Below are 26,550 nucleotides of genomic sequence, written 5' to 3'. Positions count from 1 at the left end.
CTTAGCAGTCAAGGGATATGAAGGCAGATCTCCTTATGGCTCAGTGCCTTGTTAAAGAACAGGGAGGGGGCGTGGCTCAGTGACAGAGCACATGCTTGGCATACTGGTCCCAGGTTCAATCTTTGGCATCTCTAGGTAGGACTGGAAAAAACACTGCATGAAACCCTGGAGAGCCACTGTCAGCCCATGTCGACAGTACTGGGACAGATGGACCAAGCAGCTTCCTATGGTTGGCCTATAGTGACAGTTTTCATAACAGTGGAAAGCAGGGATTCGCAAAGAATCTGTACTGGTTCCAGAATTATAGGGTCTGTATTCAGGGATAGACCAGTGAAGTATCCATGTTTATTCAGGAGGGTGAGATCCTAAGCAGACTGTGGCCTTAGCTAGACCTAAGGTTTATCCCGGGATCATCCCGGGGTCATTCCTGTTCACGTAAATGACACACAGGATATCCTGGGAGCAGGCAGGGACGACCCCGGGATAAACCTTAGGTCTAGCTAAGGCCTGTGAAGAGCTCTAAAAGAATCTGATTGAAAAAACAATAAAATCAAAGGTACATCCCAGTCCTATACATGTTTATTCAGAAGTAGTCCAACTCATAAAGTCGAGCTTACTCTAAAGTAAATGTGCATAGCAGTAGAGGCTAGTGGCTCCTATTTCTGTGGGGCAGTGAATCCGCTCTAGGTTTCAGTCAGAACTTTAAAGGAGCTGTCCAAAGTGCTGAGCCCTACCCCCAAAGTGAGTTCAGCTCCTAGGACTTTAGAGTGATGACTGGCTCTGGCTGAAAACCAGAGCAGATTCACAGCCCCACTGAAATAGGAGCCACCAGCCTCCACTGGTGCATCACCTGCAGCATTAGTGTAAGTGCAAAGTTATTCCCCTTTGGGACAAAGTATTGTAACATCACATATTTATTGATGGGGTCTGAACCGGCTGTAACAACCCAGGAAAGAAATCTTGCCTCATTAATCTCAGCAATGAACTGAAGGAAAGCAATTGCAATTGGTCTGCTATGGCATATCGGAGAACGTTAGCTGGCATATATACTCTACGGATCCAAGCGAGGCTAGCCATGGTGGGCACAGTCTGAGGGGGTTCCCATTTCTTCAGTGCCTCTCTCTCTCACACACCACTGAATGTAAAATTGATTTTAGAATCATGGTCATCATTTCTTAGTTTTATTCATAATGTTAAAAAAAGTTCAAGTGTTAAACAGTCAAGAGTTCTGACATTCAGACAATCCAGAGCAAATTTTTACAATCATCTATGACAAATTAGCAGCGCTTCTATTGGACCCTGTTGTGGAGGAGGAACAAAGAGTATGAAGAACTTTATTGCTAAAAGTTAAATTAAATACACTGGCAATTTTATTTTATCTTCTCAATCACAGCTTCTCCATGCATCCAATCTACAGTATCTGAAATGCGAAGGACATGCAAAAGTCAAAATAGAAAAAGAAAGAGGCAGGCTATGATGGAAGGAAAAGCGCTCTCTCTTTCAGGGGAATTTTCTCGCCACCTGTACAATCAAAGCTAGAGACATGGGGTGCCTTGTGGCTTTAAAAACAAAACAGAAAGTCACTGTAACAACGATCTTAACAAATTGCAGTACACAAAGGCATTTCCTTTGTTGTTCCTTTCCACTGGAGGAAGGTAGAGGCCAGGGCTACCATGCTGGTGGCACTATATTAGAGATAAAGAGGAGGAGGAGTGTGTGTGGGGGAAGGTATATCGGGACTTTCAGAACATGTGCAACGTCCACACCTCATCAACAGCACCTTGTACATCCTGAATGTCCTGAACGTCCCACTGTGGGCTTATGATCAAGCCAGCCTCAGCATCTGGACTGCCCATTTTTTTGCTCTGTGAAATGCACAGTGGTTGCTCAGAGTCGCTAATAAATAGCTAGAGCTTGTCTCCAATCATGATGTTGAACCAGATTTTAAAAGTAGCTTTACTTAAATAAGTGTTATTTAACCACATTAATTGGAAATGTTTAATTTGTTTGGTTATTTGGTCCCCCCATTTTTATAGATCTGTTCAGGGCAAGAGATACATCATAAGGGCTATTGCTACTGTGTGCTTTTTTCACTTCCTTCTTATCTATGAAAACATTGAGATGTATGTCGTGGTGGGTGGGTGTAAGAGAGAGAGAAAGAGTGTGTGCAATACATTAAAAGTACTAGATTACCAACATCCAAATATCAAGCAATTTAAAAGGGTCTTGTTCAAGTGGAAAAGTGCCCATTAAAATATTCCATAACAAGTTGTCCTGAACATAAAGCCAAAGAATGCTTAAACATAATTACTTGTGTGGACTCTGGCATTAGCATATAGCAAAAGGCACCACGATATTTTTAATGATTTGTAAGTAGTCAAAAATTGGCCCATCTCATTTTTTAAATTTTTATTTTGTTGATTTCTTCATTTCTCATCAGCTGTAAATCAAGGTGTTACATATAAATAGAGACTCCTTATAAAACGGTCTTTGCCATTAGCTATTATAAGACATCATTGCTAAAATGAAAATAAAACATTTCATTTGTTATATTTTTCCTTTTTATATATAAAATAAAAATTTGTCTTTTCTGTTGTTATTTTTTTTAATCCCTCCTCAGTGTTTTCATGGGAGTGGGCCTGAGCACGACTTTGTGCGGCATCTAAGGTGGTGCTGAATCTTGGTTGGACCGAGTATGTGTCAACCGACTGTCTCCCTGTGTGCTGCATCTGTCGAAAGAATAGAAAGTCCTGCTCTCAGCCAGACGATACAGAGGGGGTGAATCCACGTCCATCACCTCAGTGTCCCGAAGATTTAGGAAGGGGGTGCTCTCAGCCACCAGCTCCTCATCAGATTCGCTGTATGAGGCACTGCTCACTGAAAAGGAGTCTCTGAGCATTTTGCCCTTGTGTGACAGATGCCCATTTAGTTTTGATTTCCTCCACCGCCTGTTGCTGCTGCCTGTTCTCTTTGGCTGTTCTAGTGCAGTGACGTACTCATGAGTGGTCTCGTACTCGTCGTCCTCTGTGATGCGGAAGGGACTGGAGGGCAAGCTCCCCGTGCTCTCATTCAGGTAGTTCCTTCTTTGGTAGTAACTATCGTACCGCTGCACATCTTGGAAAGGGACCTGGTACCTTCGGAGCAATGGCTGCTGCTCCTCCACCTGGAAGCTAATGGATGCGGCAGGGGGCAGTGAGACGGCATGAGCGGAGTTAGGCGAGGTGATCTCAAAAGTGGGCATGTGGGCGGAAGCCGGGCAATGGAAGTCAACAGGTGACAGGCGTGCTGGCGTGGTCAAGGCAGACACGTACCTAGAAGAAACAAGGGCACTGAGATCAAGCTTAAATGGTAGGAAGAAGAACTTTTGCACCGTTAGCAAAAGCCTTTCCGTCCTTACCAATGGCACACTTTACACAGAATTATTTTTTCCATTTCGCTACATTGTTTGCTCATGCTGTTTGTTCAGTGTTTTGCTGACACCAAGAGTCCCCACAACCTGAAATCATATACTAAGCCAATAATAAGAGATAGAAAAAACACAGCACTGCTACCCACCCTAACTTTGGGGAACAACTGAATAGATGTGGTGCAAGGGGATGAGCTCCCCTAGGGCATGTGGACATGCCCTGTGCACTCTCCTGTCCTTGGAGGGCCATCAGAGCCCTCCAAAGATAAATCAGAGAATGCTTATCATGAGTTGAAGTGATCGTTTGCTTCTTAAAGACTTGTACCTAGACAGGACCAGTCAAATTGGCAGATGATTCCCCCTCCTCTTGGGCACGTCCACTCCTCTCTTACTGGTAAAAGACAGATATAGCCTTTTTAAAAAAATTCTTCTTGTTGTTTATTCAGCAACACTGCTGCTTTTAATTCCACCCCTCCTTTGTTTATTTGTTTATTTATTTATTCCATTTTATATGCATTACTGGCTTTGAAACTATCCTTGGCTCACTTCCTTGTGCCCCCAGAAATGTCTGCTGCCTGCCTGCCTTCCCTCCCTCCTCCCCTGCCCACCTTGCACGGATGGTTTTTGTGTGTCTTGTTTTGACTCAGGGGAGAAGTCCTTCCTGTGCTCAAGTTCCAAATCAATTTTTCAAGTGTGGAAGAAGATTCATATTTAGGTTTATCTCTACTCCCCAATTCATGGCATGTTGGGATTTCCTTTGAAATGGGCCCATTGTGCTGTCTGCAGATACTGGGGTGTCCAACTTTCATAAATTCCCCAAAAATCCGGGGATGATGGGATTGGCTTGAAACTTGGCGTCCATGTGGACACATGGGTAAGCTGTCATGGGACCGAAGGTGAGGTTTCTGACATGCAAACTGACGTAGTTGTAAAATGGGACTTGATTTGGGGTGAGTTAAAAGGTTAGACCCCCGCCAAAAATCAGGGGATGATGGGATTGCCTTGTGTCTTGGCGTGCATGTGTATCCCTGGATAAGCTATCATGGTGCCAAGTTTGAGGTTTCTAACATGCAAATTGACGGAGCTATCGAAAGGGGTGTGAATGGGGTGCCCGATTTTCAAAAATTCCCCCCAAATCAGGGGATGATGAGATTAGCTTGAAACTTGGCGTCCATGTGGACACATGGATTAGCTGTCATACCGAAGGTGAGGTTTCTGACGTGCAAATTGATGTAGTTGTAAAATGGGACTTGATTTGGGGTGAGTTAAAAGGTTTAAGCCCCGCCAAAAATCAGGGGATGATGGGATTGCCTTAGTCTTGGTGTGCATGTGTATCCCTGGATAAGCTATCATGGTGCCGAGTTTGAGGTTTCTAACGTGCAAATTGACGGAGCTATCGAAAGGGGTGTGAATGGGGTGCCCGATTTTCAAAAATTCCCCCAAAATCAGGGGATGATGAGATTGGCTTGAAACTTGGCGTCCATGTGAACACATGGATAAGCTGTCACGGGACCGAAGGTGAGGTTTCTGACATGCAAATTGACGTAGTTGTAAAATGGGACTTGATTTGGGGTGAGTTAAAAGGTTAGAGCCCCGCCAAAAATCAGGGGATGATGGGATTGCCTTGAGTCTTGGCGTGCATGTGTATCCCTGGATAAGCTATCATGGTGCCGAGTTTGAGGTTTCTAACGTGCAAATTGATGGAGCTATCGAAAAGGGTGTGAATGGGGTGCCCGATTTTCAAAAATCCCCCCAAAATCAGGGGATGATGGGATTGGCTTGAAACTTGGCGTCCATGTGGACACATGGATACACTGTCATGGGACTGAAGGTGAGGTTTCTGACATGCAAATTGATGTAGTTGTAAAATGGGACTTGATTTGGGGTGAGTTAAAAGGTTAGAGCCCCGCCAAAAATCAGGGGATGATGGGATTGCCTTAGTCTTGGTGTGCATGTGTATCCCTGGATAAGCTATCATGGTGCCGAGTTTGAGGTTTCTAACGTGCAAATTGACGGAGCTATCGAAAGGGGTGTGAATGGGGTGCCCGATTTTCAAAAATTCCCCAAAAATCAGGGGATGATGGGATTGGCTTGCGTGTGTATATTTCCATGAGGTTTCTAACTTTAACAGAAAAAAAGTTGTATACTTTTTTAGCTTTCAATGCAAGCCTATGGGGGGAAAAAACGGAGCTTCGATCCAGATCCGGAGCTTCGCAGCGGAGCGGAGCGGACATAGGCGGAGCGGGGGCGGAGCGGAGCAGCCCAATCCACAAATCGCGGATCTGGAAGAGAAGCGGAGCGGGGGGTCCGTGCACACCCCTATTTTCAAAACCGCACAGTGGCTGTGAATCAGTGCTGCATCAGTTATATGATGCAGCTGGAGATTCACAGCCACCCCAGGGCTTTTCCACGAAGCTGACGCTGTTAAAAAGTCAGGGACCTACCCCAACTTTTTCATTGGGAGTGAGGTCACCGCAGCTCTTCCGCCATCTGACCTCACTCCATGGTTGATCTGGGGGGCATTCCAGGTGGATGGCGACCGGCGACTGGTCGCCAGAAGCCAGGAAGAAGGTGGCGGATGGCTCCAGTACCTGGATGACTGCCAGAAACCCCTTGCTCCATCCTAGTGTCGGGATTACCCAACGCCACCCCGCAGGAGTAAAACTGCCGGGTTTTGGAGGAATGCATCACCAACCCAGCACCGTGAAGGCAGGGCCATGGACTGATGTTGAGTTTCATTTTGCAACGGAGATGGCGCCTCAGCTCACCTCATTTTCTGAAGCCTGTCATCCCATTGACTAGAACAGGAATATCAAATATCTACAACTTCTTAATTTGGGGAGCAGAATTGGATGGCATTTTTAGGCATATTATCCCCTTCTGAGGGGATGTAGCCTGCCAGATTTCAGATAGATAGGTATAAGGGAAAACTTTAAAGTGTGGGTCTTTCCTTAAAGGGAAACCCCATGGTTTTGCTATATTCTTTGTTGTAGGGTGTGGTGTGGCACAGAGACACTGTTAAAACCCGACCTACTTGCAAAGCCATTATGAGCACCAGCACCTTACTGCTTTAGGCTACTTCTCCTTTCTTAAGGGTTTTGGGGAGGAGGAAAATTGCAACAGCAGTAACTGTCTTAGCAGTCTGTCCCCGATTTTACATCCTCCACAGTGTTCCATACCTAGCAAGTTTGCTCATTTGGGAGCATTGTGTGAGAAGAAAGGGATGGTGGCCACTGTATGAAATTAATTGAAGTGTTGGAAGCTGAGGAAGCTACAAGCTGCTGGAGAGATGATTGTACAATGAAAGACAAGGTACTTGTGCACACTCCTCAGCCACCTCATAAGTAAGGTAAGCACAAGAACCCTGTGCCCCATCCTTGAGAAATTCTCCAAAAATGTCTTCTCCTTTGACTTTCTTTTCTAAAGCAATTTCTTTTCTAGCAAATTGAATAGGAATGGGGGGGGGGTTTCCACAAAAATTAAAACCATAATAAAACAACCAACAGTCTAAAATGGGACAAGAGATCAGTGGTGAAGAGGTATCAGGAGTCAGAGAAACAGGCAAATGGCAGCCTCTTGATAGCGGAGGGCCAGACCAAGGAATGGAGCCTCCCCGTACAGCTCCGGGCCCATTTTCAGAGCCCTGCTACTTGCAGGGAGGAAAGGAAGATGCAGGAGTGCAGGTCACACTGCCTGCAGCCCATGAGATACTCCCAGAACCACGGGAAACATTGGGTTTCCCGTGGGTCCCAGGATCCCACAGAAAGCCCATGGCCATTCCGCTTGCCCCCGGGATTTAATGACCAGCCAAGATTTAATGGCTGGAGTAGACATGCTGTGTGTGTGTGCGTGTGTGTAAGAGAGAGGGGGTAGCTTTTCTTTTCTTTTCAGGTCTGCAAAGCACTCCGTCTTGACACATCAGGGTAAGTAGTAAAGCGGTAATAATGACAGAAAACGAGACCTCTCACTATGTGGCGAGTCTCGGAGGGAATCCACGGAGTCTCTGTACTGCATCCTTGGCCTCCTCTGTCCGTCAGTGGAGTACGCAGCCTCCCGCCGAGCACGTGCTTCCACGCAGGCAGGGCTATTGCATTTGCTGGTTCCCACTGAAGACAACATAATTCCAGACTGACAATCGGAAGTCAGGCTTTCTGTTCTTTCCAGGCTCCAGGTGTGGCTTTCATGTCTGTAGATCAAGCCAAGCAACAAACAGGTGTTGGCCCTTAGCTGGAATAGATGCCTCTCATAGCACACAGATCCATACAAACCACTCACATGCCAAGGGGAGCTCACAAAAGAAGGGTTGCAAAATTCTGTTTGTGGGCTTGTAAGGGTACCTGCGATGAGTAGGGAAGTACAAGGATTTCGTTTCTGCTCACAAAACACGTCAGCGTGCCCTGATCACAACCCCAAACATGAGTGTGAGCACAAGAATGTGTTCTCCCAAAATGTTTGCAAAATTCCTGAACATCCGCTTGTGTTCGAATAATGCACAAATCGCAATGAGAAAAATGGCAATTGTGCAACTTTAAAAATGTGCCATTTCATGCTTTATGGAATGTGTGCAAATTTGAGGTTTTTTGTGCAACTTTTATGTTTGATCACATTCATTTTGCACAATTTTCCTGTTCGCATTGAATGACCAGAGATAGCAGCTATGAGCACAAACCGAGGAGAGATGAGCAGCAAGTCGATATTCAGAGAATCTGGGTGAACAGGAACGTCACTGTTTGCTCATCCCTAGTGATAAGGACCTCTATGCATGAGCTCCATCACACCAGTGTTATAGCCTGCTGTTACAGTGCGTTGCATACAAAGGACTCAGACGATGCCGTCCATGTCCTGCCCTGATCTCGCCTCATCCCCCCCTCTTTGCGAGGTTTCCTAGTGTGGGGAAGGAACAGTTTTTCCAGCAATGCGCTCAACCCTCTGCATATATTTTTATCCCATCAGACTCAATCCGATGTTCTGAGGGCGGGCGGCATTGCTGATGAAAGGGAGGGGGCGTGCCAGGGCGAGGTGTCCCTGCAAACAACCAATAGAGTGTAAGGGGAGGTACAAATGAGACCTGTAGGATGGGGGGAAACAGCGATTCCAAAGAGAGGTGTGAAGATGAATGAAACGTAAGGCTTTCAAACGCTAATTAAATGGAGGGGGATAATACAAGGGCAAACATTCAGGTGGGATGGGCTCCATGTTAACATATTGCAATTTTATGTTACAGGGAATGGCCTGCTTCTGGAGAATCCTGTCTTATCCTGATCAAGCAAACGTGCTAGTGCACACTGCCAGATCATTCCTCCTGGGCCATGGTTTGTTACTGGCTTATGGCTCTGCCTTCTTTAGGAAGAGACCACCCAGAATCCCCTGTTCAGTCATCATAATAAACAAACCAACCGTGGATGGAGGTGTTGCAGTTTGTTTGGCCGCACCCGCTTGCAAGGAGAGCCAAACGGGAGCAACCAGGGAATGTGCGCCAGTCGGCTCCCTGATCAACCAGCCAGAGTGCCAGGGGGTGCGACATCGGGACAACATCTAAAATTGGGTGAATGTTAAGCTTCATGTGCTGACAATCCCAGGTGAATTTCGTGAAAGTCCGAAAATAGACCTATATTAACCCACTTTTCGGATTTAGGTTTACCAGTGTAGCTCTAAGTTTTCAGACAGTCATGGGCATGGGATCTCTTTGATCTAGTATTTTAATGTGAAAGCCGAACTTCCTCCCTGCCCGCTCACTCTCAAATGCTGCTTAGGGCCAAACTATATGTGAGGTTACTCACACAATTGCTAATCATATGACTATATATATATATATATATAGAAAGTAAATAGCAACTGTGGGAGGCCTCAGCCAGGAACAGGGCTGTGCTAGGCAGAGGGGGCAATTTAACCATTTGAGACACTGCAATTCTAACCCAGACTGGTGGGGGGAGGGAGGGGGGCATGGCTTCTATTTGCAGTGGGAGGAAGCTCCCATTGGTGCCAGGTTTTTTGACAGTTCAACGGAAATATTTGAAGAGATAGCTTGAGAGAGAGAGAGAGAGAGAGAGAGAGAGAGAGAGAGAGAGAGAGAGAGAGAGAGAGTGTGTGTAATCAGTGTGCTCACTCATCCCGAACTGCCTCTGGAAAGATCAGAGGTCCCTGGGAGCACGGGGGACAAGCAGAGGTCAATTGCTGAAACTGAGCCACTGCAATGAGGCCACAAGTCTGCAAGGGCCAAACTACAGGTGGATTTTCTTAATGCCATTTCCTGAAGGGCTTCTGTGCCCTCCCAGATAATAACAGCACTGGCCACAACTACACAGATGACCCAGGAAGAAAATGGAGCTATGGAGCACTGGCATCCAGTACCTTTGGCTTGAAGTTGGAGTTCCTGTGGAACAGGGATGTGATGGTGAGCAGGAACGGCTCCCTGAAAAGGTGGTCTCTGTTTCTCTTCGTATGACGTGCTCAGTGGCAGGAACATTTTTAGACATATACTGGGAAAAGTCACAAATTGCTGGACATTAATTTTAAGATGATAATATTGCTTTGTTTATAGGATTGAGATAAATTCTAGCATGTTAGGTTTCCATTTTCAGAGGATAACAATTAGGTTAGTCAATTCAGATTGTCCTAAATATGCTTGACTTTCATTCTTCAGTTTCAGAACCTCCAGAAAAAATTACATTGCCAACAAGTGATGCTTATGAAAGCCTACGACCTCATAATCCCAAACTCTGGGCAGGCCTCCCCCATTTGAGGACCAGGACTAGCAGCAAAACACAGAGTAGCAAAGAAGCATCCCAACACACATGATCAAAGATGACACCATGCAGGTATTCCTTCTGCATAATTTGGGGTGGGACCGCCCAGGCAGGTGCAGGATCTCTTTAGAGATGTTTAAGGTTTTCTGAAGGATAACAGGTGGCGGGACGCACACCAAATTCCTTTCCACCAATCAAACAGCACCAAATGAAATGCCTTTGCGACCAGGTGCCCTACAGAGATTGTTGGGCTCCATCATGGCCAATGGTCAGGGTTGATGGGAACTAGAGTCCAACAACATCCAGAGGGCACCAGGTGGCCTAGCCCAAGCTGTTCTGGCCACTGAAGCGAACACTTACTAACAACTTAAAATACAAACATCAAAACAAATTGAACGCCAACAACATAAAACAATTAATTTAACCAAAAGCTTTTAAAAACAGAAATGTCTTCGTGATGCGCCATGACGCCTGGAGACGGGGAGGCCTGTCAGGGTTCGTCAGCATGCTCGCATCGAAGCACTGTTTGGGGAAGGACTGGAGTTGGTCAGGGAAGGCAAGGAGTGGGGCGAGGCTGTCACTCCCACCCCCATGTCTCCAAACACTTCAACAGCCTTCCCCCTTTTGCCCTCCAGTGGCAGGAGGGAAGTAGCGTCCTGAAAAAGCTGCTTTATTGAACCATTCCAGGAAACCTACCCATTGGGATGGAGGTTCGAGGCGTTTCTTCCAACCAACAAAACACAAAAGGACGGTGAGGATGCTCCGAGATCTTCCATACACAAAGGCGCAATGGCATGTGGGAAGCCTTAGGGCAGATGGGGTTGAGGCCCAGCCTGCATGGCCATGCTTTGCCTACCTTGACGCCTCTAGCATGGGGAGTACATAATACCACTGTTCCCTCGGGGGAACTGAAGGCCTTCAATTATGGGAGATGGGCATTGCAGGGCCCACGGAACACTGATATTTCCAGAACACGACTAGAACCCACCATACCCAGCTGGTTCTGGGCTAAGCCCAGATATGCTTCCGGTACAGCTGTAGTTCCAGCCTGGATTCTGGTTGGGCAGGAGTCTGTTCCATCCCTACCAAATAAGTTTGCAAGGAAGAGTGGGGGCGAATGAATGGAAAGAAAGACAGGATGGAAACTTAAGCCCCAGCAGCAGGTAGTGTGATAAGTTGTGGCTTCTGCTGTTGCTGCATGAGGGAGGGGTCCAGGCCATGAACTTGACCAAAGGCAGCAGAAGGCAGCAGCAGTCACAGGGGCGGCTACGTCCACCCTGTGAAGGCATGAGGTTGCTGTTAAGCAGGTCACAGGCCCAGCGCGGGTTATGATGTGAGCAGCCCGCTCCAAGCGCTGCTTACCCACTCAGCAGCCACACACCTGCAGGGTGTCGAAGGAGCAGCTTCTGCGGCTCTGGACTGTGAGGTCCTCCCATAAAGACATCTGGTCTCCCTCCCCAACATAAGTGGCTCTGAGCACCACCAGGATACTATCACTGCCCAAGCTGAGGAAGGGAAGAAGGGTTAGAAATGAAGGAAAATAGGAAAGGAGAGAGGAGGGGGGGAGGAGAGGGAAGAAGGAAATGGAGGAGAGGGAATGAAGGTGGGTCCCTTTCTTCCCAGCCTCCCTTTTTCCTAGCCTCTCCGCCTGCTGCATTTTCTCAGTGGTCCCCACACGAGAAAGGCTACTTACATCAGCCATCTGAATTTCCTCAGGGTCTAGCCGTGGGTGGCTAGGGCCATTCGCAAGGCTCCTGTTCTGATGGGCTGGACACATATTTTGTCGCAAATGATTATGCATTTGATTTCTCTGTTTTCTAAAGAATAAGCAGATTAACACATTCACTTACATTTGGATTCTTTCAGAAAAGACATCCAGACAGGAATAGGTTTACAGTTTTACTGTGACGGGCCCTATTTGCTGCACCCTCCTATTGAGCAAAGTTGTTCAGACAACTTTGGCTGGAAAATTGCCTGGTCTTGGGCAACATCTGCATTTGAGCAGTTTCTCTCTACCATTTCTCATCTGGATTTGCAGCTTGGCCAAAGTAGGCTATGTGTGCACAGAACCATACCACAATCGCCACAGGTGAAGGATCATTATTGGTAGGTAGAACTCTTCTGGCTTTTTGAAAGGTGGGGTTTTTACATCTGCACGGACATATTGGGCCGGGCCGCCTGTTGCTTCAGAGCTGTGATTCAGCCCCCCCCTTCAGTATGACCATTCTGCTTAGCCCCATTTTCTCCGCATGTTGTAATTTACATCAGAGTGACTTTCCATGAACGTGTGTGTGTGTTAAATTATTAAAATATTTGTCTGAAATGGGGGGGGGGACAGTAGAGCAACCTTTCTGGCTGATGCCATTTTAGAAGTTTGATTCCCCACATCCTTCTGTTCTTTAAACTGATGCTAAAACACATTTCAGCCTAGCTCCTTAAAACAACAATGAAATGTTTGTGCAACAGTGCCTGAATAAAGAAATGTTTTAGCACAAGTTTAAGAAACTGATTTAAAAATTGGTTTAGAAGTGGATGTTCAGCTTTATTGTTTCTTCCACGCTCACATGGCCAGGTCACACCCATCAGTGTGGATCAAACAGTGGGACGTACACAGAGAAAAACGAGCTTCATTGTGGGTGTGTAGAAGGTCAATTGCAACTGTACCTGTAACTTGCAATGGAAGGCTGGGCGGCACTAGGAGCTACCCATCTGGAAGCAGCCTGGAACTGTCTATTACGGCTGCTGTGTGCTGCTCCCCAAAGCCAAGTTCCCTTGCTTACCAAGGAGCCACAGATTCTGCATATGTGGTGGGGCCTGAGGCAGATGAAAGTGGGTGCTGGTGCCAGCACAGGAAAAATGGCGCTGCCCAGCAGGACATCTTCTGATTGGCTCAGTGAGAGTAGGGCCAGTAAAGAGGGGCGAGGGGGATAACATTCACTCTGGCCTGCTTAAGGCCCTTGAAATGAGGGGCCTCAGCAGCGTACGGCCATTGCCGTCCTTGCTGCCTTCTAGCCCTACCTCTGCTGAGCCAATCAAGGCTCAGTGGGTTTGGGATCCCTGCTGCCCCTCAGTGTGGATACCCTTAAGGGATCTTCTGGCTTTGGCATTAAGTCCAGGCCAGCTCGGTGGCTGTGAACCTGCTACATCCAGGAAAGGGTTTCATGTTAGCAGTCTGTGCCATGGTGGGCCCTGACCTTGCCATCCACCAACAACGGTCCAGGCAGGAAGGCCAGGAAGGGGAATTGGATGGCAGGTGGGCTGTCTAAGGAGTATGTCCTATGCCTCCAGCAATCCTATTCAGGCAAATTCAATCGAGTTTTGGCCATTAAGTAACCTATCTAAGTCTGCATGTCTGGTTTGTTCATTCACTGCACAGACCCAGTAAAACACAAGCCACCACCCCTCTTCCTCCTCTCCTCTTCTACTTTTAGTAAGGTAAAATGTATATTTTGTACTACAAGCTTTCCTCTGCCCTAGCATGCAGTAGCCTCTGAGATAAATCAGAAGTGGTGGCACTCTTAAGTCATACTTGGCTTACTAGATGCTGATACAGACTACCCGGCTGCCATATTATGTCATTCCAGATTCAGTGCTCCGAGTCAATATGCATGTTTAGTGCCAAAGGGATTAGTCTTCCTTTGCTCTACTCTGTTCTTACTTCTCTGTGTACAAGGAAGTTGAACTTTGTTGTACAGTAAGTATCTTAGGCTAGTAACCTTTAGAACCTTAAGAATGACACAAACTTTCAATGTGTATATAGCTCTCTTTAGTATGAATAAAAGTCACTCACTTGGTTTTACAGTAAGCTACTACACACACTATTCCCACAACTAGCAATGCAACACAAATCCCAGTGATGGTTAGAACTCTCTTCTGATACAGCTCCTCAGCTTCTGCAAAGGACATAAAAATAGTGAGCAATTAAAATATATTTCAAATAAGAGCTGCAAATTCTGAATATACAACTACCGAGCCTCATACTAGGAAATAAAATCTAACAAGTTCTTTTGCTAAGCTATACTCTAAAATTCATACGTCTGTCTCAATATTAGCTGAAGATGCTCTTTTCTACTGTCCGAACCTTTCCTTTCACTACTTCCTGTACCTGTGAATTCAAAAAACAAAACAAAACACAACCCACTTCGGGATCCTTTTCCTTCTTGAGTTCTCTTGAGATGTTTTCCAATAGTCCCACATATCACTTACTTTTGGGTACAACACACTTTGTACACATCCTTATATATAATAGTAGTCCAAACTAAGAGCTGCTTCTCATGATACAATGATTGGTTGAAGCACTGTTCACATATTTAGCAGGTCTTTTCAGGCTCATAAATGCCCTGCAAATATTACAGAAAATCCATTTTACCCGACGGTGGAAACACTTGTTGAGATCTAACTTTATCGCCGAATCAATGACGTACACTTTTCTCTGAGTCTAATATTATAGTTCAACATCTCCTAACTTTCTGACAGCGTTCGGAAGTCACAGAAGCCGCATAATCTGCCAGAACACCTGCAGCACAAGGGAAAAGACCGGAGACTTCCTGTCCCCACAACTCCATATCTGTACCTCTAAGAAGTACAGTAGAGTGAATAACAGACAGTGGGGCATGTGAAAGATCATGGAGCAGCTGAGAGGAGAGAGGAACATGTAGTGAATCTACCATCTAGCCCTTGCTCCTCTCTTGTTGCTGTGAGAGCAATGGAGGGGGTGAAGGAAAATATACAAATGTCTCTCCTGATGAGTTATGTGGGCTGCTGGGTGTGAAATGGCTGTTCATAAGGCCTGGTTGTTTAGAAGGGTCCACCCAAGTGTGCTGGCTTTCAGAAATTTCTGGACTAGGTGTAGATGATCCTTCTATTATCCTTAAGCAATGATTGTTGCTGTTGTTGTTTTTACCTCTGCCTCTCACACTTTTATTTGGGTATTTGTAAGACATCTGGCTGCCCTCTCCTGTACATGGCACTTTTCAGGAACTGGTTGCTGATATTATTTATTTAATATCTGACTGAAATGGAAGGTGGCTCAGAAATTGCAGTTCTTGCAAAATAGCACTGTGAGAGTGCTAAGTGGAACAAGGTGTTCGGAACCTGTTTTGCTAGGGATGAAACATCTATACAGGTACATGTCAAGGTCCAATTCAAAGTGTGAGTGCTTACCTTTACAGCTTGGGACCAGGGTCCCTAATGGGTCACCTGGTTCATATGAAGATCTTTGGAGGCGCTGCCCCATGTTCCCACACCACCACAGATACAATGAGTGGTGACTAGGGAAAGGGCCTTCCTGGTGATGTTGCCTTGGCTGTGGAATTCTGTGCCTAGGGAGGAAGGAGGACGCCGCGCCTGTCATTTCTTTAAAAAAGAACTGGACCTGGAGTGCACCAGCACTCCAGCGCAAAGGTAAGGATTTTTTTATTTTGTTTTTTTAAAAAAACCCTCCCCCGCTCCCCTCCCCACCCCCGATGGGCATGGAGTGCTTGAAGAGCTCCATGCCTGGTCCCCAGCTCCTTGCATTTACTTGCGAGGAGCTGGGACGAAACCGGGATGGCTGCCCACAAGTCCTACGGTCTCGGGATGATCCCAAGACTGTGGGGGAAAAATGGGGGAAAAGCCGTCCAGGTTATCCCGGGGAAATGGAGGGATCATCTCTCCCTGCCCTGGGATCCCCTGTGCATCATGTGGATGCACAGGGATGATCCTGGGTGATCCCTGGGATAAGCCCTCATCTAGACATGCCACTTGTCCCAAAATATATATGGCTTTAAGGTTAAGCAATAAGCACTAGCACCTTCAATTGTACCTGGCAAACCGATGGTTACTAGTGAAGATATTTACGAATCAGTGGGATATACTCCCACTGAATGGCTCCATTAGAACTTGTCCGTTGTCCCTATCCACAAACTGGAAATTTGATAGCACATTTGCTCTCATTGCACCCCTGGTTTATCTCCAGTGATAGATTTTTATGCTGCTCTGTCATCAGTTTTTAGGTTTTATCACTGATATTTTGTTGCATTCTTTTGTTATTTTGGTTCTACTGTATTTTTTATTGTAAAGCTATCCTGGGAAAGTATTTTGAAGGGAAGGGTGTAAATAACTTGAATAAATGAATAAATAAATACATTTCAAAACTGCTTAAACATTGACTGCTTAAGTTCAGGTACATATTTTAGATCTTATTATTTCTGGCTAGATAAAGGCAGATATGTCAGAAAGTGAACCTATAGGGCAGAGCTTTCCAAACTTTTCATGTTGGTGACACACTTTCTAGACATGCATCATTTCACAACACAGTAATTCAGTTTTACTAGCAAACCAGAGGTTAAACTCACCCCTTATAAGAGATACGGACACATACATAAATTGTAATAACAAAATGTATGGGGACACAACATATCTCATGAAAACCTTTCATTTATATTTTAAAAAATATATGACTTGCAAGAAAATAACGTACATTTCCAAGACTTTTCACATTGAACCAATTTTGTCGAGCTGTGATCGAGCGGCGGTTGAGACGGTGTTCTATCAAAAAACTGGACCCATGGAATTTCTCGAATGCGTCACTTCAGGTGCAGCTGTGTCACCGGAAGTGATGCGGAATCAGCTGTTTTGACCCGATTATGCATACTGCGCATGCGCAGTACCTGTATGATCCCTCGACCGCGGTGTGCATACACGGATACGACGGAAGGGGAATATACTCATGCACCTTACTGATCGGCACCTTTGCTGCGTAAAAATGCATGCAAGTTGGTATTGCTTATTTCACATAGACTCAGGCCATAGCTAGACCTAAGGTTTATCCCTGGATCATCCATGTGTCAAACCTGTTCATCTAGGTGACACACAGGGGATCCAGTGCTCAGGCAGGGGTGAAACCTGGATGATCCCAGGATATACCTTAGGTCTAGCTGTGGCCTCAGAGGTTTCTTGTTACTTTCACGTGACACACCTACACACTACAGCTGACACACTAATGTGTCGCGACACACAGTTTGGAAAGCTCTGCTATAGGGGCTATTTAAAGTCTGAAAAACAGGCAAGCCATTTAAATAAGTGATGGTGGGCATGGGTCTTTTAAAGGACACTTTAAAAAGTTAACTTAAAATAATCAAGACTAACTTGGATTCTTTTTATTTCCTTGGCATGTACTCGAAAGACAATCTGTGGGGGTGGGGAGAAGTTATGACAGAGTGCAGCAAAATCAAAGCACGGATCATCTGCTAGGCTGTGTGAATCGTACAAGTGGTGTAATAATGGTAGGTGTTTGGACAACAGATGTGAAAAGGGGTTAGAGCGTGAATGGTCTGTTTGTGAATGGAGTGTCTGAGTAGGGTATGTAAATTAGCAAAGGCTACAGAGAAGGCATTATAAATTTTAAAATTAATGAAGTCATTGGGTTCTTCTCCTGTTTCAAATAGTTCTCAAGTTACACTTGTTAGGTACACATGCATAATATTCAGTTATAATTGCATATAAGAGAAAAGAATTATGCCACTGAATATGCCGAAAGTGGGAAGACTCCTTCCCAAACAGAAACTTTGTACAAAGTCTATCAGTCTTTCTCTGCCCCTCACTATATGAAACAATAGCACATTTTAGTTTATTGGAACATTGAAGGTTCCAGTTTCTCAAAAATATTCCTAAATACAATAATTATTTAGATATACAAATAGAGCAACATATACATTTTGTATCTCTTTTTTCTGTTTTTCATTTTGCAAATAATTTAAGAAAGATAAAATGCCCAATTAGTCTTCCAGACGACTTCAATTCTTTGAAATCTTTTCCTTGAAGGAACTTGGGCAGAAAAGCTGTGTGAACTAATAGGGAGGCCAACATGAAATGAGGGATTGCTACCCATGGACTTTTAAATTATTATTCCACGATAAGAGCCTAAGAACACCTTTATTTGTCCACACTTATACAAATGAAACAGTCATGACATTAAGAGTCTGAAAGATGCTGTGCTGTGGAATTTAATATTGTGAATAATTTGAACAAATAAAAGAAATAACATGCTCTAAATCAATTTCATTATGTTCACCCTAAAATTTAGGGCCTAAATTATATATAACTGTGAAGCTGGGAAGGTCTAGGAAATTGCCTTCTGCCTTTAATCACTGATATGTTAAAATATTCCACTTTACACAGGTTATACACAGTATTCAGTAAAAAGGTTGGAAAAGAAGTCAAGAGGTCTCCCCTGCCCGGGTCTGCTCTACTACAGAATTTGCCTGTGTCTTATCCAGAGCTGCCATAAAGTCTAAGCATGGGCAAATGCAAATTCTTCTCACATCAGTTTGTTGGTTTCTGTTCACCACTCTGCTGCTAAGATCATCTTCTTGGCTCGCTGCTCTGACCATGTTACTCCACTTCTGAAATCTCTTCATTGGCTTCCAATTCACCTCAGAATCCAATATAAACTTCTCCTGTTGACCTACAAAGCTTTTCACAGTCTAGCTCCTTCCTATCTTTCCTCTCTCAACTCACATTATTGCCCCGCTCGTGCTCTTCGCTCCTCTGAGGCCATGTTTCTCACCTGCCCAAGGGTCTCTACTTCCCTTGCTCGGCTTCGTCCATTTTCTTCCGCTGCCCCTTATGCCTGGAACGCTCTTCCAGAACATTTGCGAACTACAAGTTCAATCGCAGTTTTTAAAGTTCAGCTAAAAACTTTTCTTTTTTCTAAAGCTTTTAAAACTTGATTTTGAGCTTACTTTTATACTGTTAGTTTTACTCTACCCTGTGCCTGTTTGGTGCATTCTCTTCCTCTTCTTATTGATTTATTATGATTCTATTACAATGTAAGCCTATGCGTCAGGGTTTTGCTATTTTATTGTTTTACTCTGTACAGCACCATGTACACTGATGGTGCTATATAAATAAATAAATAAATAAAGTGCAACCAGTATCTTTCAGTACCAAGAAAACTGTTTTGACAAAAGACATACTATAGCACATTTAGGGTGCACGCCTAAATACACTTAGGGTATAATTCTACACCTGTTTAGATGCGAGAAAAGTCCTACAACTCCCAGCTTGCCCCAGCCAGTATGGTGGGAGTTGTAGGACATTTTTCTGTCTAAACATGCATAGGATTGCACCTTTACTGACTGAACTGAGTGGCTCTTGCTTCTGAGGAACTGTAAATGTTGCTGTGATGCGAATGGAAAAGTTTGTGTCTATTCCGACCTTTGACTTACTCATGTTTGCCAGAAGAGAGAAGAGAATAGCTCTTCTTTCACCATTCATTAGAGAATGACAATGGAAGATGTCCTAAGGTTTGTGCCGTCTAAATGCTTTCTACAGGGATGCATACAAGTGCTCAGGTACGCTCATTCTTAAAGACTTTTAATTGAGGCCAAATACACCTGTTGCAAATGGCCAGCATGATTTTTCTCCACTTCTTAAAGAGAGAACTAAATATTTGTGCGGCACTGTGGATTTGTTGGTGAGGCTGCTATAATGATGGCAAGGCATTGCCCTGTTCTCCTGAGCTGGATCTACACTACTGCTTTAAAGCGCTTTATAACAGTTTTATAGTGCTTTAAGGCAGTTAAAGCGCTTTATAACTGTTATAAAGCGCTTTAAAGCAGTAGTGTAGATCCTGCCCTGGCATAGCTGCTGCTGTTTGCCATCCTGCCTATTTAAGGTGCCTTTTTTTAACGGTGTGCTGCTTTTAATGATGCACTGTTTTTAAACGTTTGAATTAGTTGTATGTATTTTACAGTGTTTTTATTTGTGTTGTACCCCGCCTCGATCCAGAGGGAGAGGCGGGTAACAAATAAATAAATAAATATATTATTATTATTATTATTATTATTATTATTATTATTATTGCCAGCAATGGACTGTAACTAACTCCTTGTGGGACTGGAAAGTTTAAAATGCAGCATATCAACAGGAGTGATACTTTTTTTTTTGGTAAAGAGGCACCTTTTATAGCTCTTGATGGCTGATCTGGTGTTCTGTTTTATGCCTGATCCAACATGAAGTCAATAGGAAGGTTTCTGCAGATCGGAGCTTTCAGGAGAGGCATTTCTTTGTGGCCTTTTGCCTTCCCCATTCAGTTATGCTTATTTATTTATTTATTTATTGGCTATACATATTTCAAACACACAGGCATACTGCTGAAAAACAGAGGACGTCTGATGTTTCAATACTTTGACAGGCCAAATTTCAATCTTGTCACATGCAACTCATGTCTTTAGAGGTTCATGAAAAATTCAGCATTCAGCACTCTTTCAACCTCCAGAGTCGTTTTCAAGTCATCCAAATAAGTGGAGGCGATGTACAGATCAGGACCTGACCTTCAGGAAGGTAAGTAGCTCAAAACCCAGGAGATTCTCACCAGTTGACACTATTGGCAGCTTCTGCTTGACATATGATGAAAGATCCTTCTACACTTTATGACCTGGGAGATCTATAGCAATAGTGACATTTATGACTGCCAAGATTTCCCAAGATGTCCTAAACAATTTACAGCTCAAATTCCATTCCAAAAAAGTGGATGTCAACCCTAGCTTTAAGAACATTTTCATGTATCTGGCTTAACTCTCCCTTGAGCCTCCTTCCTGCTAACGTTAGAACACTGTGCAGAAGAGAAAGTCAATCAGAGGTATTTATTATGTGAATAAACTTTCTAAACAATGTAGATCTTACATCCTCATTACAAACTCTATTAAAGCAAGAGTCAGTGTCAACCTCAAATGTGAAAATGCCTGGAGATTAGCAGCATAACTACTGTGCTACCTTTCCAAAAAGTTTATACTTCACCTGCCAGAACTGGCAGATGCATAAGGCTCACAAATACATACCTTGCTTTTGAAAATGGGAGTGTGTAAGGAGTGTAAATCTAACCCTAAGGAGGCAAATCACAGCGACTTTCAATGAGATCAGGCAGCCGAAGCACCAGTATTTTATTAAAAGCCATTTGTCTCATTTCAACTGAGCTGTTGGAGTCTCCCTTTGTACTAAGGTTTAAGCAATATCTCCTTGTCAGTTTTCTGTGCATAAAAAAAAAAGCAAAAGCCTTTTCACCAACTGTGCAGACCATGTGTCCCATGCCAGCCCCAGAACTCTTCCCCTGCACTCTGAACTGTGCTGTTAATAGATCCATCCTGCACAGCTGAGATGTACATTGGAGACCCATCGGATTCCCTTGAAGTGCGTATGGGTCACACTTGCATTACAATTTAAAATCTGGACAATGCTCCTGAGAGACAGTCTCATGTAGATGTTGCCTGTTGAGAGACACACAAGCAGGCCATGCTGCAACCATATTCTCAATATTAGACATGTGTACATGAACCCAGTGCAAGTTATGGTTTTAAGATGGTGGGAGCATTCCCATGAATTAAATTGTATGAAATGTTGCTTGCAAAACCTAGAAATCTGAATGGATAACAGCTTGCACTATAAAAGATGGCTCCCATTTTGCACCCTCCATTTTACAACATGCTGTCTAAAGAGCCTCCTTCCCATGTAAGACTGACGCAAGTCCCTAGTGTAAAGACTCTCTCATTGATTTCTTCAGAAATTAATGGATTCGAGGTAGTACTGAACATTTTTTAGTCTATCACATATATCACACATTTCTTAAAAAACACATACAAAACAGACTCATATTCAGACTGCCAGCGTCTATATCATAATCTGCATAGGAAATGCAATATTGCTTTTGGCACAGAAACTAACTAGTATATTAGTAATCAATTTACTGCATTTGAGAAAATTTCTAAATGTCAGGCAACCTATATTTTACAGCTGGGAATGCTGCATCTCAACAAATAGCAAGTAAACCTTTACTATGGTGAATTGTTATCATGGCGTGATATACAAATGAAGCTGGATTCTACACAAAAGTAGCCAAACGTAATACAATTCTTTAAGAATGTGTCTAAGGGTTAATTCTCAAATTGGTGAATATAGTTCTTGATGCTGAAAAACTTTGTCCGCACCAAGAATGAATTTACCACTGGAAATTAGTTGCTTAACTTGGAGGAGCAAAACTATTATGTTCATATTTTTCTTTGTGAATTTATTTCTCCCACATTATCTGACATGAACCATAGTTACATTGTTCTGATTTTATCTGCACACCGCCCTGAGATCCCAGTGAAATAGGGTGAAATACAATTTTTAAAATAAATAAATTAAATAAATAGTTGTATGTATGGACTGATAAATCCATCAATCTTCAACAATTTTCAACAATAAAAGACTCGTGACTAAATCTCCATTGCTGTTGCATCTGTTACCACGTAGTGATGATACTTTGAAAGAGCAAGATACTATTCGGTAGTAGAAACAGAAATCTTTAGCAAAAATTATATTGGTTGGCCCTGAGACAATTTTATAACATGCATATTTACATGAATTTGGACAATGACAGTAAGAGCATAAGGCAATGCAAAAAACTTCCCCCCTAAAATTCACTTAGGTAGGAAGAAATTCAGACAACAGTCTGGTAACACTTCTATTCATGTGATGGATATATCTGATATTGTTATATACACATATATCAATTATTGTGTTAAGAGCATGTGAAGTAATGTCATCCATGGGTACTACAGGAAACACATGGCTACGGAGAAGGGTGAAAAGAAGAAACAGGATGGCAAAAGATGTTTATTGCATAACAGTGAGCCTAGAAAGAAACAGGTTTGTTTTTTTAAAAGCAACACAAGTGTAAGCTAAGAAGGGATGTCAAAAATCCTCAATTCCAAATGTCATTTCAAAATGTATTTAAATCAGCAGAACTGGTTTGATTCTACTGTCAGTTCAAGGGCACTTTTCACACTACGCTTTTCATTCACAGAAAAGTGCCTCCTTGTGAAGGTCTGATAATTTACAGTGCAGTCCTATGCATATCTACTCAGAAGTAAGTCCCATTGAATTAATTAGGACTCATTCCTAGGTAAATGGATATAGGATTGCAGACGAAGTCAATTGCAGAACTTTTGTCAGCACAGGACACAGAGTGGGAGGTGGCCTTCCTATGAACACAAAAAATTAAATGCAGGAAGAAGCCCTCAGTTCCCATCAAAAAGAAGGGACTGGTGGGGAGGTACTGGGAATAACCCGTTCTTGTTGCTGGGAGGGGTCAGTTTGAAGTTATTATTATTAAATATTGGCTGATTTTGTAGCAATTTGGAAACATGGGCAAACACTCCAAAAGAACTTGGCTGGTTCTACAAGGCCTACTAGTACTATACCCCCTGCTTCTGGAAAGCACTCACCTTACTTCCTTATAAATGGGAGCTCAGGACATGCAAATTCCTGCATGCTCAGTGTCTTGGTAAATAAGAGTCAAACACTATGACCAAGCTCTAACCACGTTACACAGAAGTGAAAGGACAGGCAGTGGTATTACTGCAAGCCTGCTTGGAACACAAGCGTTTGGATTTCACTGTCATCAATGACGGGGTTTTCTTAGACACTGGATGTTCCAGAATCCCTTTTCTATATACTTCTTTTCCTACATACTTCTACCCCTGCATTGCTTTGCTGGGTTCATTTGCAGACCTGGAGGTGGAGAAAGTATGTGAGAACCTCTGGCAAGGATGTAGATCAGCTGCAAGATCGGGGAGAAGGGACTTTAGGATGTCCCTGTCCAACTACTGCCCATCCCTGCTGCATCCCTTAGAACCAGTGAGAAGACATGGCACAGGTGGCTTTGGAGGGACCTTCAGTCCAATTTCCTTGCAGGTCTGTCATGTCTTAAGAGTGATACCAGGGACTCAAGCAGCCCCAGAAAGCAGGGTCTCTGGCTTTCAAACCTTTTTGCTAGCTAGTTAATAAACAATTATTGAGGGAACGCTACTCGGAATTTTCTTTCTCGTTGCTTTACATGACTAATGTCTTGGTGTAAAAAGCAGATTCTGGGGCTGAAGCTTTGTGACACTGCCACAAAGTAAACCCTGAGGTCTGCAGATGCTGGGATAGCTCAGAGCTGTGTCCTGGGCTGCCCAGGTACAGTATATGAACCCCATCCATGCAATGTCACTTTGTAAAAGAATGAAGTATTTGTTAGTATCAAAGGTCAAATGGGTCTTTGTGGTGTATGCAGAGAAAGGGTCTTAAAATGAACTACATATTTAGCACTTTGCCTAATATATGAAATAAAATGTAGGGGAAATGTATGGAGGAAGGTAGTTGAAACAAAATCCATTTCTGTTTCAACATTCTGTGATTCTGTGATCCAGAATCCATTCTGTGATCCAGAATCCATTTAAGTGGATGTATTCAGGGCTGGCCTTGCCATGTAGCAGTGTCAGGCAAGCTGCTTCAGGCAGCATTGTGATGGGGGATAGATGAAAGTAGGAACTGATGCCTGAATGGTGCAGCAAAACCTTTCAAAGTATTGGCCCTAGTGAGTGGAGGGGCTGCTGTTTGGGCTCCATTGAGGTAGGAAAATGTCTTGGACCAACACCAGATGTGCTTGAATTCAATTAGTCTTAGGCCATGTCTGTGGCACAGTTGTCTTTCTGATGCTGCTGGATTAAAAAACACACAGCTGTTCGATTATTCTGGGGTGTTTGGCCAGCATAACACTGAGATGGTCTGGCTTTCACGATCCTCATCCATCAGTCCTTCTTGCAAGATTTAGGCATTGACACAATTTTTGCTATTTTAAAATGTTTTATAACACATCCAAAGAGATCAGGCATGGATAGCAGCATTATTATCATGGCTGTTCTAGTGAAAGATGTAATTTTAAAAAGACGTAATTTTTTTAAAAAACACCTCAGCTTGAAGCAAGAAGAGCACAGGAGGTAAGTAAGATACCCGAGACTCTAGCCTTAGGAGGAGATATTCAGAAGATCCAGGTTTGAATATGTGCATACATATTTTATTCTTTGCGAAGTTAACATGTGGATATTTGTCCCTTCTTAAAACTGGTACACTTTTCAGTGAGTATTCAGTGGGTGTTATATTGTGGAAATTGAGAAAGGGGCAGGAAATGGACTGGGAGCTAGTATATAGGGTTGATAATAATCAGGCGTTGCTAGGTTCCTACTGAAACCAATATGGACAGTAAACATTTTTAGTAGATGGTATAATGGGAGTTCAAATGAGCCTCCTCATACATTCAATGAGATCCAGGGTAGCAGAAATGTATCCACTGGGAATGCTCCCTTGATGCCAGTGTGCCTGCTGGCCATTCCCCCAGTGGCCATACATACAGTCTTAATGGGAAAGGGTGCGTACATACACAGCTGTACAGACACAGGGCTTCACCACCCAACTGGGACCCCTCATTGGCTGGCTGTGTACACATAGGAAACCTTTTGCCATTAACATCGAAAATTCAGCCATTTGAGGACATGGACAGTGGGCGCTTTTCCCACTACTCCATCATGTGTTCAATGAACGCATGAGAATGCTCCTTTGGCACCCCTGTGGCAGACTGAGGTGGTATGATCCTGGACTGTACCACTACAGACCCCAGCTGGGGGATATTTTTGAATGTACCCCCATGTAAAAGAACTCCCTGCACATTCTAGACCAGGGACACATCTACATGAAGGGTTTGCCCCAGGGTTGCTTCGGAGTAGCGGCAGGTCATCTACATGATGCAGCCGCTATTGAGAAGCCATCCAGGGGCATTTACCCAGACTTTTTTTGGCAGTGGAGGCAGCCCCGTGGCTCTAAAAACAGTAAAGAAAAAAAAAACATAAAAAGGGGGGAGGAGAGGAACAGTGCTGTTCCTCCCCCTTTTTAATTTTATTATCTCTATCTGCGGAGCTCCGCAGAAATAAATAACAATAATAAATGCACGTGGGTGGGGAGGAATGGGCAGCCAGAGGAAGGAGGCACTGCTTGGTCTCCAGTCCCTCTCGTGTCTTCCTCTGCTGCCTCATTCCTTCCCCCCATTTTTATTTTTAATTATATGAATCTGCAGAGCTCCGCAGATAGAGCTCATAAAATTAAAACAAAGGGTAATGGGCAGCCAGAGGGAGGAGACGTATTCAGTCCCTCTCGTGTCCTCCTCTGCTGCCTTGTTCCTTTCCTCTGGTTTCCACGTTATATCAATCTGTGGAGCTCTGCAGATAGAGCTCATTAAATTTTTTAAAAAGGGGGCGGAGGAACAGCCCTGTTTCTTTCCTCCCCCTGGTTTGTTTTTGTTTTTTAACTTTTCAAGAGGCACCAGGCTGGAAAATTCGCACTTGCCTTCCTTCCCGTACAGATGCTGGGAAGGAAGGCAAGTGTGGGTGCAAGGCACCTGCTGGCGCCAAAGTGCCTCCATAAAGACGGGGGCCTGCACATCAGACAGAAAGGCTTAGCATAGCCTTTTCTTGACAGTCTTAGCCCTGGGTGAGGAGGGGGGCAATATATATAATGAAAATGGTGTCTGGGGAAGGTTAGATATATCTTCCTGTAGTGCTG

At 44.0% G+C, this 26,550-nt stretch overlaps 1 protein-coding gene across 2 annotated transcripts in view; it reads right to left on the bottom strand.

Moving 5' to 3' along the window:
* Nucleotides 1–1,815: 1,815 nt before the first annotated feature.
* Nucleotides 1,816–26,550, bottom strand: part of NRG2 (neuregulin 2) — a 188,342-nt gene continuing 163,607 nt past the window's right edge. For both annotated transcript variants that reach the window (XM_063130135.1, XM_063130136.1), the window contains exons 6-10: nucleotides 13,943–14,045; nucleotides 11,846–11,969; nucleotides 9,758–9,885; nucleotides 7,368–7,592; nucleotides 1,816–3,311 (exon numbers count right to left, since the gene is read on the bottom strand). In XM_063130135.1, coding sequence (XP_062986205.1) covers nucleotides 2,663–3,311; nucleotides 7,368–7,592; nucleotides 9,758–9,885; nucleotides 11,846–11,969; nucleotides 13,943–14,045 — 1,229 coding nt within the window. In that variant the 3' untranslated portion in view covers nucleotides 1,816–2,662. The remainder of the gene's footprint in view (nucleotides 3,312–7,367; nucleotides 7,593–9,757; nucleotides 9,886–11,845; nucleotides 11,970–13,942; nucleotides 14,046–26,550) is intronic.

This window comes from Elgaria multicarinata, chromosome 7, assembly GCF_023053635.1.
Source record: "Elgaria multicarinata webbii isolate HBS135686 ecotype San Diego chromosome 7, rElgMul1.1.pri, whole genome shotgun sequence".
In the NCBI taxonomy this organism is placed as follows: Eukaryota; Metazoa; Chordata; class Lepidosauria; order Squamata; family Anguidae; genus Elgaria; species Elgaria multicarinata.
Note: the sequence above shows the minus strand (reverse complement) of the source record. Positions and strands in the feature narration are given on the sequence as shown.